The 15,665-nt window shown below is 37.6% G+C and overlaps 1 protein-coding gene across 6 annotated transcripts in view; it reads right to left on the bottom strand.

Annotated features, from left to right (window-relative positions):
- LOC113239151 overlaps positions 1-15,665 on the bottom strand; it is a 103,548-nt gene that overhangs the window by 65,865 nt on the left and 22,018 nt on the right. For all 6 annotated transcript variants that reach the window (XM_026476019.1, XM_026476023.1, XM_026476018.1 and 3 more), the window contains exons 15-29: positions 15,384-15,616; positions 15,166-15,297; positions 14,242-14,361; positions 12,840-12,894; positions 12,321-12,472; positions 12,115-12,194; positions 11,071-11,211; positions 7,943-8,136; positions 6,879-6,976; positions 6,004-6,269; positions 4,859-4,932; positions 4,676-4,703; positions 4,370-4,501; positions 3,274-3,404; positions 2,704-2,807 (exon numbers count right to left, since the gene is read on the bottom strand). In XM_026476019.1, the coding sequence (XP_026331804.1) occupies positions 2,704-2,807; positions 3,274-3,404; positions 4,370-4,501; positions 4,676-4,703; positions 4,859-4,932; positions 6,004-6,269; positions 6,879-6,976; positions 7,943-8,136; positions 11,071-11,211; positions 12,115-12,194; positions 12,321-12,472; positions 12,840-12,894; positions 14,242-14,361; positions 15,166-15,297; positions 15,384-15,616 (1,940 nt within the window). The remainder of the gene's footprint in view (positions 1-2,703; positions 2,808-3,273; positions 3,405-4,369; positions 4,502-4,675; positions 4,704-4,858; positions 4,933-6,003; positions 6,270-6,878; positions 6,977-7,942; positions 8,137-11,070; positions 11,212-12,114; positions 12,195-12,320; positions 12,473-12,839; positions 12,895-14,241; positions 14,362-15,165; positions 15,298-15,383; positions 15,617-15,665) is intronic.

Below are 15,665 nucleotides of genomic sequence, written 5' to 3'. Positions count from 1 at the left end.
TTGACGTAGAAAGGTCGTAGAGTCCCAGACACTCCCATGTCAGAAGGACTAGCACCGCGTCTCACGCGCGCCGCGCGTTGAATGCGTGGCGACAGTCGTATAACGACAGGCCGCGGACGCACTGGAGTACCGCTCTCAGGGGTTACGCGGGCAGGCCCTGCGCGCACAGCACTGACAATATCCCGTTCTTCAAGTTCTAACCCAAGTTTTTTGGCAGCAGCGAGTACTATGTGGCCAGCACTTTCAACGCTAGCATCTGGAATATTCGCTATCTCGACATTGTTGCAAAGCATGTCTTGGTCTCGTTCCCGTAGTTCCGCTTTTAACTGCAATACTTTTTTGCTCTAGATGTGCAACATTGAGGCGACTTTTCTCATGTTTGTTTCTCTAACATTTCAATTCTGTCCTCCAGTTTGGCTATTCGCTCGTTTTGCATCTTTACAGTCACGGTCAACTCAGATACAGCACTATGGAATTTACCCATCTCAATAGGGACTGCCTGCAACTGACTCAAGAATGTTTTAAAGTCTGCTGTAGAATCGGTAAAAAAATCCAAGCGCGGGCTACCAGTGTCTGTATCTAATTCTTGCTGATCAGAGCTCCTTGATGAAGTTTTATTTCGAATAGTGATATTCTTCCCTTCAGGAGTAATGTAAATGGCGCCGCGACCCGGGTAATTCGCACAGGGGTATTTGAATTGTCGCCCCCTTCCCTTCTACTACCGCAGCAAACAGCACAGTTCCATATAGATTTGTAACTATGTGTAAGGTTTATGAATTCGTCTGTAGTCATCCGAGAACGTTCCAAATCGTAACATTTATTGCAAAGAGAACATTTTAAAAAGTAAATTTTGTTCAGTCAGAAAACCCGGACAGTGAAAAGATTTCGACATAATGTTTGAAAATAAAACTCACAGTAACAAATGAAAAAGCAATAATAATAACAATAATAATATTAATAAAAGTAACAATTTCTAGTGGGATTCGAACTTGCCACCTAGTTAGTGCGCCGCAGTTGAGTCTCAGAACCACTATACCACGCTTAACGATTTTACATTGGCGAAAAAACAAATGCTATCGGCGATATTTGCAAGCTGCTCAATCGCTAATGAGTTCAAGGTCGTTTTTTGTTCAAATACGTTGCGACCATACCGCCACTAAACACAGTTAACTGACACTCGCGATTTATTTTTAATGTTATCTTCCATTACAATGCAAGATAGTTAACTTTTTTAGCACTATTTAAATATTCACGACTTAAAGAATAAGCTGGTGCAAAACAGTACAAGTGTTCCGAATTTTAGACCACTGTAGAAAAATAATCAAATAGGAGATCAACAGATACGTGTTGTCTTGCCGGCGATCGCGTCTACACAGATGACATTTCGTGTAATTTTTATTTCATTTATTTATTAAAGAAAACTGCCAGCCTGTTACATCATCTATTCTATTTTATCAAAAGATATATAATGTTATTAATATAAAACAAAATACTATAAATAAAAAATAAAAACAAAATATTTTCAAAAAATACAGCGCCATCGAAAAAAAGAAAAATTAAAATTCTACAAAAGAAATTCCTCGACACTATAAAATTTATTATTCAATAAAAGGAGTTTCAGTAACTTTTTTTTATATTTGGGTACCTACCCAAATGAACCTTCATAGAAGAAGCTTTCCGCGTTTCGCAACAATCGGCCACCACCAGCACATCTCGCTCGTGTTTCAGTTTTGACGCGCCTAAAATGGTGTTCTTTAAAAAGGCCTCTGCAGGAGTGACCATTTTCATACCTACTGTAGTTCTTAGCGCTCGCTTTTTACGCACACCCTATTCGACTTAATTGAATTACCCCATAGTGCGCTACCGCATGAATTCAACAGGTAAAAAAAGGCAAAGTAACGTCTGCCTCAATACCGTATCGGAAGGAAGAGGACGCAGTTTCCTTAGTGCGTAGTACATTTCCGAGTTTTTCGCAGAGACCGTATATGTGTTTTTTTTTTAATAATTAGCGTGTGTTGCATAGATTAATGGTATTGTTTCTTTCGCAGCAATATAAAAATTAAATACAATTGAGTCAACAAACGACCTTCATGCCGCATTGAAACCTTGTTAGATTTTTTTTTATGAAATAATAATTCGCCGATAGCATATCGTTGTATGTATGTAAGAAATATATAAAGTAAAAATAATCTCAGCACAGAATACTAAAAATGCGACCTCAAAAGTACGTGGAATTACATATAATTACCAAGTTTTATTGAAATCGGTTACCGGCAAGTGCGCAAACCCGGATTCATCCCCTAGTTCGCCACTATATGGAATTTGACATAGGAGATAATAAAAATCGGTTCTCTCTACTCAAAGTATATTGAGAGAGAAAAACGCCTTGAATTGGAGAATAGCAAAATCAACCATTAAAATAATTGCTCCTTATAATAAAATTTAGGCGCTATTTATAAAAATGAATCTTCATGCGTGAACGGCCACCCTTAGAGGTGGAAGATTTTCTTCAAAATGAAATGGGTCCACTAGGGAGGTACCGTCTTTTCAACAAAAAAAAGAAAAGAATCATCAAAATCAGTTCACAAATACCGGAGTTATCGCCTAACATACATATAAAAAAAACAGTTGAATTGAGAACCTCCTCCTTTTTTTGAAGTCAGTTAAAAATACGAAAAGTAAGGAATGTTGGTGATTACTTACCATCGGATATTTCGTGGCGAGATTCAAATATGGACACGAGGTCAGATTTGGTTTCCTCTTCTGATTCTGACAGCAGGTCCAGCTCGTTTACATCCAATCCACTCCTAGAATGTGAATTCAAATTAGCCTCGTGTGTTGCGTCAAGTGCAAGTTTAATAAAAGTGAAAAATGAGACATTTGATAAGTATGTCCCACGTTCAAATATACAGCCTGTACAGCGCTGCTCTTTAGCCGAAGGACAGTTTAGCTATAGTCGCTGGCATGTTAACATTTTCTACAACTACCTGAACCCCTCCTATCAATGAGTATGACGCTATAATTACATTTAAAAATGAACCATATATTAAAAAAAATAAAAAATTACAGTTAACAAAGGACATGCGTTAAAGAAATATCAGTTCGAGTACGAAAAAAAGTGTTCCCATAGAAATGGTAAACGAACCTGACAGTGTACCCTATGATATAGTATTTTGCGATAATCATGCGGTACAAATTGTACTAGATCCTAAGTTTCTGTAGTGGTTCCTGGTGCCGTGCGTGAATGCAAGACTACTTTATACATTTACTTACACGAGAACATCCCTGGAAGATGGAATTCCTACGTAAGAAAATCCTGGATGCCGCGACATCCGTAAGGGTGCGACTTTGAGCAATGCGACGAAGTGTTGAATGCAATGTACCGATGTCGAAAATATGTTGAGCTATAGAAAAAAATATTTTAGGAACAGTTAAATAATAATGTAAAACTCCAATAATGTTGAAAACTCTTTTAATATTCGTACATTACACGAGATAAATATTTGTATGACCTACATTTATTTCTCTAGTGAGTTTGGGTGTAATTTGTGGTTGTACACATATTTATGTGTGTCCATGGCACCCGCGATACAGGATTTTCCCATTGCGGGACTATGAGAGTGTGGTTATTTATTATTATTATTATTATTTATTTAACAATAAATAATCTCACACACTCTATGGGCTATGAGTATGTGCTATTTATTATTATTATTTATTTAATAATAAATAATGCACATAGTCATAGCCCCGTACACGTACGCACACACGCACGCACGCACGCACGCACACAAGCACGCACGCACGCACGGACGCACGCAAGCACGCACACACACACACACATACACGTAGGTGGACACCCAAACTCATGCGAGAAATAAATGTAGGTCATACAAATATAAAGCCACTGAAGTACAGGTATAGCTATATGTAATTTGGATATTCGGAAGGTCGCATTTTGAATATCGGTAAGCTTTAATGTGTTTTCGGTTTTGAAGGATAAAAGGTGCTGGTGAAATTTGTAAAACGTGGCACATGGGACTTATCAATTTTATGTCTCAGGGTTAAGGGCACAGTGGCAATGCCTCTCAAATTTATGCGATTTAAAGCTCTGAGTGGCTCCGCAAATCCATTTGATTGGTAAGTCACGTAAATTTGCCAATATGCATGTGTTCCCAACCCTAGAAAAGCATGTGAAGTCCACAACCCACGTTGGGCTATCGTAGCAAACTATGGCCTAAGCCCTGTCCTTAGAGGTCTGTGCCTAGAAGTGGGACGAAAAATGATTTTATTTGAATGAGTATGAGTAATAACAAACGCAAAAAACAATGTGAAATTGAGAACCATGGTAACATAAGCAACAAGTTACCTGTTCTTGGTCCAGTCTGATCATGATAGGTGGTGTGTCAGCATGCCAGTGAAATCCAATTTGGATCATGGGCCCCATTATTATTTGCTCTCTATGAATGGGGCTCTTTTTCGTTTCTTTAAGTTTTTGTGTCTGCAAAATATACACTCATAATAAAAATATAAACTCACATACACTCATATTTCAGTTTCGTTTGACTCGTAATATCGATACGACACATAATTATTAATTCCCAGAGCGTGCTCAATGTTTACAGACATTATAAAGGAAAGATTAGAAAAATATACTACGACATAAAGAACTTACCTCAGGTTCCGACTCTTCTTTTTTACGACTGAAATATTAAATAAGGTTATAATAATTATCAAAACTTTCATACACAATTATAATTCATAGCAAATATCTAAAACACGCAACAAACAAAAGGAGAGTAAAATAAATTAGAAAAGCTGAGAACGATCCAAAGCAGTAACATAACACGGTAGGTACCTCGTCGGGCCTCGCATAAACTCCACAAACGATTTTGGTTTAAAATCCATTCCCGTCGAAAAATATTTCAAAACCTGTACATTAAAAACACAAAATGTATTAAACACATCTTTAAAACTGTTTAAAGACAGTAGGTTAATTCTGTAACCAGCACAAGCTAAACATAATAGATACAGTTCAAAATGAACCCTTCTCTAAAGAATTGGATTCAATTGGTGTTATTTAACATAACATAACATCATCACGCTAGTCTCCTATTGGGATGGGCAGAGAGCGTGAACCTACACTCGTGGCATACGTCATCGCATCGGACTCTTCATACATGCCCGATTATTATTGGCACTTTTAACTGGCCTTTCTTTAAGGACATGCCCAATCTGAACGAGATTGCACGTAGTGGTCTGCCTCTCTCCACTTTTCCATCTACCTTCGCTCTATAAATTTATGCCGTCTAATACTAGCGTCCATGTTTGATTTAACCTCTAATAGTTTCAACAAAATCACAGTACGAATAAAAATCTCTATATTGATAAAACTAAATTACACAACCAATTAACAGGATGTTGAAACATAAAGTTTAAATTATTCTGCAATATATATGTATATAGTTTTGTAGTGGTGACTTAACGGTTTAAGAGCACATTTCGGCTGTGGCTTTAGTCTATTTAAGTTAACGACCTAATACTGAGGAAACACAGGCGCACGACTGGTTAAAAAAGAAGAAATATAAGAAATGTATGTACACACGCCAGCACATCAAGCTACACATTGACGCATCTTGTTCCGTTGCACAGGATGCGATTTTCGAACAAAAATGTAGTCTGATGTGCCGTTGTCCGTACAACAATAAATATTTTTCTTTATTTTAAAAATCTTTATGCACGAGCCCTTACTATTGTAATGCTTGTTAACGCCCACTTAATCTTGTGCCTATATCGTATTTCCTTGTAATTAAAAAAAAAGTAGTGCGAAAGAGAGTACTCTATACTAGGTCGTTAACTTAATTAGTATTAAGTCATCTAGTAAAACTTGTTACATAAATGTTTGCTACGCTGTTTTTTGTGTTTATTTTGCGTTGCAATAAAAGTTTCTATTCTATTCTATTTAGAATCAAACAGGAAGGAATAGGTAACGTAATGTCTTACCGCTTCTCCCTTAGGAGGTTCGGCATTGGTCGAAGTGCCTCGATTTTTCGGGTTGTGGACAACATATTGCAAAGACTTTGTCAGTACTGAGAAGGTAACGGTGGTGGTGAAGTGGTCCACTATCGATACCGGTTGGACGGTACGAGTTACTTTCAGTCGAGATCGCAAACCTGGCGTCTTCTTGACACCAGCTAAATTCAGATTTGAGACGAACGTGTAACAGGACATATCTGCTATTGACATCTTCCACGGGAATGATTCGTCGTCTGGCGTTTGAAAAAGAGAAATACATTTTTTAATATAACTTACCTATTCTGTACGGAACGGTGCATAAAGTGGGTTCTCTCTCAATATCATCGGCAACCCATTATACGTGCCGGGCCACTGCTGGGCATGGCTTTCCTCTAAAGAGAGGCGTTAGGCCCATATACAGCACACCCCGAACACTCCATACAACAGTCGAAAGTTATTTACATACTACTATTATGTACATAGCAAGCTCATTTGCTCTGGTATGCATACTACAGGGATTTTCCTAGTTTGAGATCAGGCAATTGGTGTAGTTGCATAGCACATGATTACTATTCCTTTTATTACGTTTTCCTAGGGTTGTGAACCTGCGCTGACAAACAGATTTTGTCACGATATTTTCCTTCGTCACCATTAGTATATAACATATACCAAGTTGCCACAGGGATTCGAACCGTAGATCTCTCAGTTCAAAAGCTACCGTTCTCCCAATAAGCTACCACCGCCCTCTGTGTACCTCAGGAGGTATATTACCTTTAGTTTTTACTCGTTCATCAATATATACTCTTTATGTCCCGTACACCACATAAAGGCAAGGTGACAAGGTTCAACTGGTTTGTACTCACCGGTTGATTTGGGGTCAATGAATGTAGGGCCATCGTGTTTGATTTCTTGCCACAGATACCTTGTTGTTGAGTTCGTGTGGAGGGTCCACCGACCCAAACTGTTGTAATAATTCAATTCAATTTAATGTTTATAATGACCAGTGATTTGAAGTGAAGGAGTTATTTTAGTTAAACTAAACAATAACGTGGACGTTCCCTTCTACAAGTCCCGGGACTGCTCAGAACTGATTATATTTGAACGTGCTTATTATTTATTGAAATTTGAGTACATTGGCAACAAATTGTTATTTCCTATTTAGTATTTGCCATAAATTATTGTCTCAAAAAATAATATTGTAGTGTGTTTCCATGGGTACTTACGTAAATATGTAATACATATAAGTACATGTATATATTTTTAAATGGCTAAAGTATAATAAATATTTTTTACGGTCCAAGACACTGACACGGTCAGACACATGCAAGATACTTTAGCCATTTAAAAAATAAACATGAGACAACCTATATTTTGGAATGCTTAGAAAATAAACAGAAAAAAATTTATACGCGATGACAACGAGATGGGCGCGATGACAACGAGATGGGCGTGTCCACACTAATAAAACCTTCATTCTTCAGATAAACAAACTCTCTCAATTCCAATCACTAATAATGACCAAAAAGGCGAAAAACAACCTAATGAATATTAGTTTTCAAAGCATTTTGTACCTTAGTACTTTGTGGCAACCATATAATATTGACGGGATATTAAACATTAAACATCGGGAAAGCTAGACAGCCAGAGCAAACACGAACGTTTCCGAACGCTGATGCCGCGTCTATGCAATCGTACTAATTAACGTCAATGGTGTTAGATATTGACTAATAAAGTTTCGTATTTAATTGCCATAAATATATCAGTCAGTAATAGATGGACGAAATAATATAGCGCAGCAAGAGCGTTAAAAAATACTCTTGGTTTCCGAGTGTTCCCGACATTCAATGTTTATTCACTACAATTTGTGCAAATATATAAAACGCAAAAGGCAGCCTTATTTCAAATATATACGAATAAAATTATTTACCAGAAAACTAATACTTGTTGATCTTCACTGGCATGTTGTTCCATGGCCATAAGCACAGTGGGGCAATTCTCCGCCGGCACAGACGTCGTCGTCACATACAACTGTATTATCCCAGTCTCCACGCTGATAAGCAGGTGTTTCAAACGGGAGTGCAGTGCGAAAATATGTTCGTCTCTCCACCAGGGTAGTTTGGCCTGTAAGCAGTGCTGTCAACTTTACTAAGATTTTTTTCCAAAATACTTTGTTCTATATAATATTTATGAAACAAGTTCCGAACTCGGAAATCCGAAGGCGAACTACGGTCCAAGACACAACAGATCAGCGGATCAGATTTCAACAACGGAGCCACATTGGAGCTGGGCACGACATTAAGCGAGTGGTGACGAAATATGGAATAAAGCGACATCGAAATTGTGGTTAACAGGGAGCAGAGGAAAAATTCCTAATCTTGGATTTGATTTTAGAGGGGTATATCCACTTTAAAGTTAAAAATAAAATATTGTATCAGTAACTACACGATATATTCAAGCATAGACATTAATCAGAAAGATAAAACAATAAAGTTTCCTCGATAGATAAAAATCACGAAATGACCTTTAATTTTCACATTTTTTCGATTCATCCTCGAAATGCTACAGGTTATTAGGACAAAAATTAGATAATTATTTATATTTATGCATGATCGACAACTGTCACTACGGATTTTCTTATAATCCCTTTAGTTTTAGAGTTATTCCGCTAAAACGAATTTGGTACTTTTAACCTTTGGTATGTAGGACGGGGCCGCACACTTATACCCGTCGTCTGGCGCGTATGGCGCGAGTAGAAAGAGCACAGAGCGCACGTTAGAATTTATTGAAATTCAACAAATAATTGTATGGTAGATATGAAATAACTGATTGTATTTAATGCGCAAAATTCAACATCTCCTGTCGCATGTCACGCGAACTTCAGGCATATATTTGTTTCACTAAATTGGCATGAAACGTGATAGTGAAATGATTACAGAAAGCTCCAGCGGCAAAATGGATAGGCAACATGAGTAGTAGGGTAGATGAGTGCGAATAGCGCAAGATCTAAACCGCGATAGGCCTATACCCAAGGGAAATCAGGTTGTTAAGTAATACTAATTAATACTACCTCCGATCGAATTAACCTTTTTCCCGCACTGTATCGGTTCTATTGCGCGGGTCGAGCGGCAGGGACTTTATTTTTGTACAAAACGAAATTTAAACCATTTGCAAAATGTATATCGTACACACATCAAAAAAAGTTTGCGATCAATAGCATAAGCTCCTATAATTCTTTAAATTTAACTTTATCAAGAAAAAATCTATGTTGTATGCTTTCTTTAAATAGGAATACCCTGTTTGAAATTAAAATATAAAACTATTTTTTATTATTTATTTTAAAAATTGAGTCATTAATCATAATGTAATAGTGATAGAAATTTCATAGAAAGAAAAAGACTGTTTAATTAAACTTAAACAACAATTTATTATTAAAAGGTGTGAATTCAATATAAAATAACTCCTCCCCTGGCTCGAATACATGCGAAGATCCTCCTGGGCATGCTGAGGATCATGTTATCCAGCATTTCCTGGGGTAACCTATCCCATTCTTCAATAGCGACTTCCCTGAGCTCTGGAACTGTCTGGGGACGTGGCTCACGGTTCCATACTGCTCGTTTAAGAGCATCCCACGCGTGTTCTATTGGGTTTAAGTCGGGCGAGCCGGCAGGCCAGTTTAATCGTGTGATATCGTATTCTTGAAGAGCAGCATTGACTCGTTGAGCTCGATGTGCGGGCGCATTATCATCGACCAGTACAAATTGGTGCCCATGGTTTACTCGGAATGGTCTGACGATATCATCAATAGCAACTGCTTTGTACATGTGTGCTGTCATGAAGCCCCGATACGGGATCAAAGGCGTTCTAGCTCCAATCATAATGCCACCCCAAAAGGACACCGATTTTCCGCCTTGCTGAACTGTTCCAGTGGCAGTTCTTTGTCTTTCACGGTCGCCTGGTCTTCTCCAGACACGGACACGTCGGTTATCTGGATGAGTGCTGATTCGGGATTCGTCAACGAAGAGACAGTTTTGCCAAATGTTTTCGTCCTTACCTTCTTCATTTTGCCGAAGTCTAGCCCACTGCAATCTTTGTTGTTGACGTTGCCGGGAATTGAGCGGAGCTCACCAAGACCTCCGTGCTCGTAATCCAGCCTGGTGGAAGCAATTGCGAACGGTCTGCGTGCTAACTTCAAGCCCAGAGGCGGCCCTGACTTCTGCTTTTATTTTAGTGGCGTTGATTGTTGGATCACGGGCTGCCAGCAATCTAATATAGCGCTTTTGGGCAGCTGTCAAAACAGTTGGGCGACCGCTGCGGGGTCGGTCAGCTAAATTCCCCATTCCGTGATACCTCTGCAACGTAGCCACGACACAGGATTGGGATATAGCAAGTCTGCGTGCTATTACTCTCGTGGTGTATCCTTCTTCCCTCAAAGTTACTATTCTAGCTCGTAAAACCTCTGATAATCCTCTTGGCATTTTTTCAATCACAACTTTCCGCGAAAAATATCTTGAATCGCTTATAATTGACTAAATCAGATTTATGAATGAGCGTAAGCTAGGACTGAAAGCCTTTTTATATGAAAAAACAATTGAACGGGGTCATTGTTTTATGTTCTAATTTATTTTTAAATAAAGAATCTAAAAAGAAGAAAAAATCATAATATAATCTACAGTAACAAAAAAGATTTCAGTTTTTCGAAGTGATCGCAAACTTTTTTTGATGTGTGTATACTATACGTGTTCTATTTAGTCAGTTGATATGAAAAAATATCATTGGTATATGTGAAGTACCTATTGAATACAGCGGTTTCCTTGGAAAATTTCGAGACAAGTTTGTGTTTTTTTTGTATCGTGAAACTTTTAAGAATCGTGTTTTCACTCCGTATACTAATCAATGCATATTAGTATCCTCAATTTTACTATATACATATTCCAAAGTAATTGTTTCAACACTTTCGCTGTCATACGGAACGAACCAAGGCCATTTGAGGATGTATCGACTCCTACGACGATAATGACGATTTCTTACAATAAACAATAGTTAGACTGTACTTACTGGTGGCGGCTTGTCTTTGGAATTTCGTTTAGGAGCCTCTTTCTTCTCACTAGGCTCACTGCTGGAGTCCATACTTCGCCCGCGCATGTGTACTTGCTCTTGTCCGGAGCCAGTTCGACTACCCCCGCGACCGCTTGACGACTATGTGCGCGAATAAACAATAAATATAAATAGTCGATCCTTATAGGATTCTAGATTATTAGACCAAGGTAACCTAAATAACTATAATACCGCAAGAAGGTTATACAACATAGCAGCCATAGCACCGTTTAATAAATTATCGCTGCTAATAGGCTTGTTTACATAATAGATTTCTACTTAGAATTTTCCTCTTTGTTTCATCTCAATGCAAATGGTATCGAAGTTACTCGTTATTGGTTCATGTACAGGTCTACCGCTTAACTGAGTCGGTTCCTGGGATAGCAGCGCGGTGCAGGAGGAATGACAGCTATGTCATGTTGCACACGGGATTATTTCGACAAGATTTTTCTGACGATATTCAATAACAAGTTGTTTGGAAAAAGAGCCTACCAAATTACTCAATCGATGTTATGTGAAACGATAATAAAAAAAAAACTATTTCCTTGATAATTGAAATGAATAGACAAGTAATTTGGCACATTTTTCAATCAACTTGCTATTGAACATGGTCAGAAAAATCTTGTTAACATTATCCCGTGTGCAGCGCAACATAACTGTTAGGTAAACTGTCACTCCTCCCGCACCCCGCAGATACCTCAGGAAGCGCGGTAGACCTATAGCGGACTTATTAATTTGGTGAAATTCCTTTCAGAAGGAATTATAACAATATATTATTACAATAATCCCTTAAAAGGAATGTTACACGGTCTTAGGTTGTAGCGGATTTATGGAATCAAATTAGAAAAATACTGATAGAGTATTTTATTTTATTTTATTTAACGTTTACCCAATGTAACTAATGCACCTTAATACTTTTTGTAACTACAAACTATTGTAAAAAAATATTGTTTCAATATAATCCTTGTAAATGACCAAGCACGAAGTACAAAAAGCATAACTCACCGGTGGTGTGATTCGACGGCGACTCATTAAATACGATGGCGATGATATCGTCTTAGTATAAGTAAACTGCTGACTTAGGTCTGTAACGTCAAAAAATTGTTCACTTATTACGAATCTTGTTTCTATATTAAGCTTACAACATGAATTCTTTTTCAACTTCGTGTTGCGAGATTCTGGTAGAGCAGAAATGTAGAAGGTACACGCACCGGTTTGGGGTTTCAAGATGGGTCTATACGCAAGCCACTGCACAAAGAGAGGGTCCATACTGAGAGCTAAGGGCTCTAGCCAAATTCCTACGTAGTCCAGCGATGTGACCATTGGTTGAACGGCCCACTGAAATGCAGTGCGAAGGAATGGCCTGAAAATAAATTGGTTTTTAAAATGAACATGTTTTTATTTTACTATACTGTTATAAAATGGTGTAACAGAATAGTGTGATCATGTTTCAACTGTTGTTTATACTAATAAAAACTAACGTAAGGGCCGTATGACGTAACATAAGGGACAACACTACGTAAAAAAAGACAGTACTTAAGAATAAAATTATTTTAAATACGGCAAAAACAAGTTGATGCTGTCATAGTAATTGTGCAATGACAATGCACATGGGACTTGGTGAATCGAAAAAAAATGTTCGAGAATAAGAAAATAGCTGTTTTAGATTAAAGTTCATACAAGTAGCCAGTTGATATAGATATGGTCGTAACATGTATTTCAATACTTACGTAGTCGTGAGGTGATCAGGCCCAGAAATGACCCACGCTTGTTTGCTTTCACGCTCTATAAAAAGAAATATACATGTTTTTATCATTTATAAAGTGTTTTTATATTTCTAACCATATGACAAGACTGTGCCGAACCTATACTGCGTTTTTTTACATCAGACGGAAGGAATTATTTGCATGGCGAATGTTAAAATGATAAGTTTAAAGTTTGTACTCATTACTAATTTGAAATGATAATCTCAGTTGTTACAAGTAAGCGCGGCAAAGTCAAAGAAAGGTCATTTTCCTGACTAAAATTATAAATTAAATGTTAAATTTCATGGTCTTTCTTTTATTTAATATGCTATGTTAGTTAGAAGAAACAGTCCTTATGATTGAGGCTTTCGATCAGTATAGTAAAATTATAGGTGTTTTTTTCTTCACATTTGGCGGGTTCAATCCCCGTTGAGACAGGCGATTATTTAAAAATGTTTGAATGCAGTTGGAATTGTTTTTAAAATAAAAATTAATTGTTCTTTCAGTAAAATGTTCCATCTACGGTATTTAAGATACTTTCCCTCCGTGTGGCATAGCCGTGAGACGCCCGGTACATAATGTTAGAAACACGCGTATTAACAAGAGTCGAAGAGAACGACACACGCATACGCTTTTTTGTGTTGCCGTATCTCTCTCTAGTCAGATTAATATTCATGGGAGAAAGAGGATTAATTTTTATGTATTATTACAAATGAGCAAAAAAACTGTTCATACTTTATTTCCTTAATTTATACTCTCGTTCTGATGACGTTCACTTTGAATTGACCGGTTTCCATAAAAAAGGAAATACTGCAGGCGCCATATTTTGGCACAATATTGAAATACGTCATTGAGAGAGATGTCACTTGAGCGTCAAGAGTAAAACCTTTTATTAGTAAAATAATATAAATTGTCAAATGGCCACGTGCCCACGTACGTGGACGTAAACGTCCAGAGGTTCGCATAGTTTAATAAATATACATATTGTACGGGACTTAACGCAGGAGATAATAAAAATCGGTGCTCACTGCTTAAAGTATATTGAAGGAGAGAAAAGCGCCTACAATTGGAACATAGCAAAATCACTAAAATAATTGCTAATATAAAATAAATCTTCATGCGTGAACACATATTTAAAATAAGCGTGATCACGTATGTTTATATTTATATTTATTATGTTTATTGTTACCATGCCGGAATGCCACGCAGAGGTCCCAGGTTCGATTCCCGGGCCGGTAGAAATATTAGTATGGTCTACATTTATTTCTCTCGTGAGTTTGGGTGTAATTTGTGGTTGTCTATGTGTGTCTCCATGGCACCCGCGACACAGGGTTTTCCTGGTGCGGGGCTATGTTGAGTGTGTGCGTTATTATTATTATTAATTTACCTTGGCCATGGATGACAGTGGAGCGGAGAGCTTGCAAAGTCAAAACTTGAGTAGATATAAATTTCGTGAAATAACCTCGCACTACTATTTCCTCGAATGTAACATCCAATACTACTTCGCCTGTAAAGAGGAAACAAATTACTTACTGTTAAGGTACTATATCACCATGTTAGTGTCTAAAGTCATACCATTTATAAATTGATAAATGCTGTTTAAAAGACTTGTACCGAATTAGTACGGAGCTTGGTACCTTACTTACTCCCAGAAAAATGTAACCAGTCTCAACTTTCTTTTTGCTAGATATAAGCTTGAAATAGACAGCATAGCAGAGTAATAAAAATATATTGTCACCTGCATTTTTTAAATTGATTTAAAACAAAAGTGTTGTAGACATGTATCAATAATTGTCAGCAACACTACGATACTAAAAAAAGTCATAAAAGCCGCAACATTTACATGCTAAAATATTCAAAAACTTAAATCAAACGGAAGAATAATGACATTGTTTTAAAAATCCTTAACGATTTTCTGGAAATTGCAGGTAAAAAAAAATTGTTTTTACTTCAGAATTTTCAGACTCTGAAAGCTCTTTACAAAATACCAAGTGATATCCTGGTTAAATTTTCCATTTATTTTAGTACCACTAACGGAACAACTCTTTTGCTGCATAAAGTGACAGATTGCATAGCTTGAGTGTGAGTAGTGTGACACAATGTATAATGAATCATAGTACTTATGAACTGAACGAGCGAGATCATTTAGACTAAAGCCAATAATTCGCTACGAACTACTAACGTTGAGTAAACGCCGATAACCAGCAAATATGTCACCTATTCGCAATTTGCTTCGGCTTTCATACGAAGAAACACTGAAAGTTCGATATTAATATAAATGCGTAAAAAAATAAACATGTTACGAACGTACCTTCGTCGTTAAGAGCGTCTTTTGCTAACGTGGTCTGCCGCAAGTACAGCGAACCTTTCTGTTTTAAAAGCGATAACAGGATTTGTAAGCTTGCCTGCAAGCGCGCTGCCGAGCCCGATATGTTCAGTTCTCCTTGAATGTATAAAAGGTTGTCGTAATGAGCACAACATTTGGTTGATGACAGCAGATTGCAGCAGAAAGTGGGCGAAAATACTTACGAATTTGAGCCGAGTAGCTGAATGTAACGCTTTGTCGCTCCACAAAATATTCCGGATACAAAAGAGCGTGCATAACACATCGCAAGTCCAAGCGGGCACACGGCTTCGGCTGCTCTTCGTGAACCGGACAAATCTGAACTTGCACAGCGCTACAGGTGATTGTGATGTGAAGACGGGCGCCTAACCAGAGCGGGCCAGAGTCTTCCGGCATTTGGCAAGCCGCTGAACATACCCTGAAATTGTATATAGGTATTATATCAGCAATCAGGGTCACCACACTTA

This window comes from Hyposmocoma kahamanoa, unplaced genomic scaffold (genome assembly GCF_003589595.1).
Source record: "Hyposmocoma kahamanoa isolate Upper Pololo Valley unplaced genomic scaffold, ASM358959v1 99702, whole genome shotgun sequence".
NCBI classification, from domain to species: domain Eukaryota; kingdom Metazoa; phylum Arthropoda; class Insecta; order Lepidoptera; family Cosmopterigidae; genus Hyposmocoma; species Hyposmocoma kahamanoa.
Note: the sequence above shows the minus strand (reverse complement) of the source record. Positions and strands in the feature narration are given on the sequence as shown.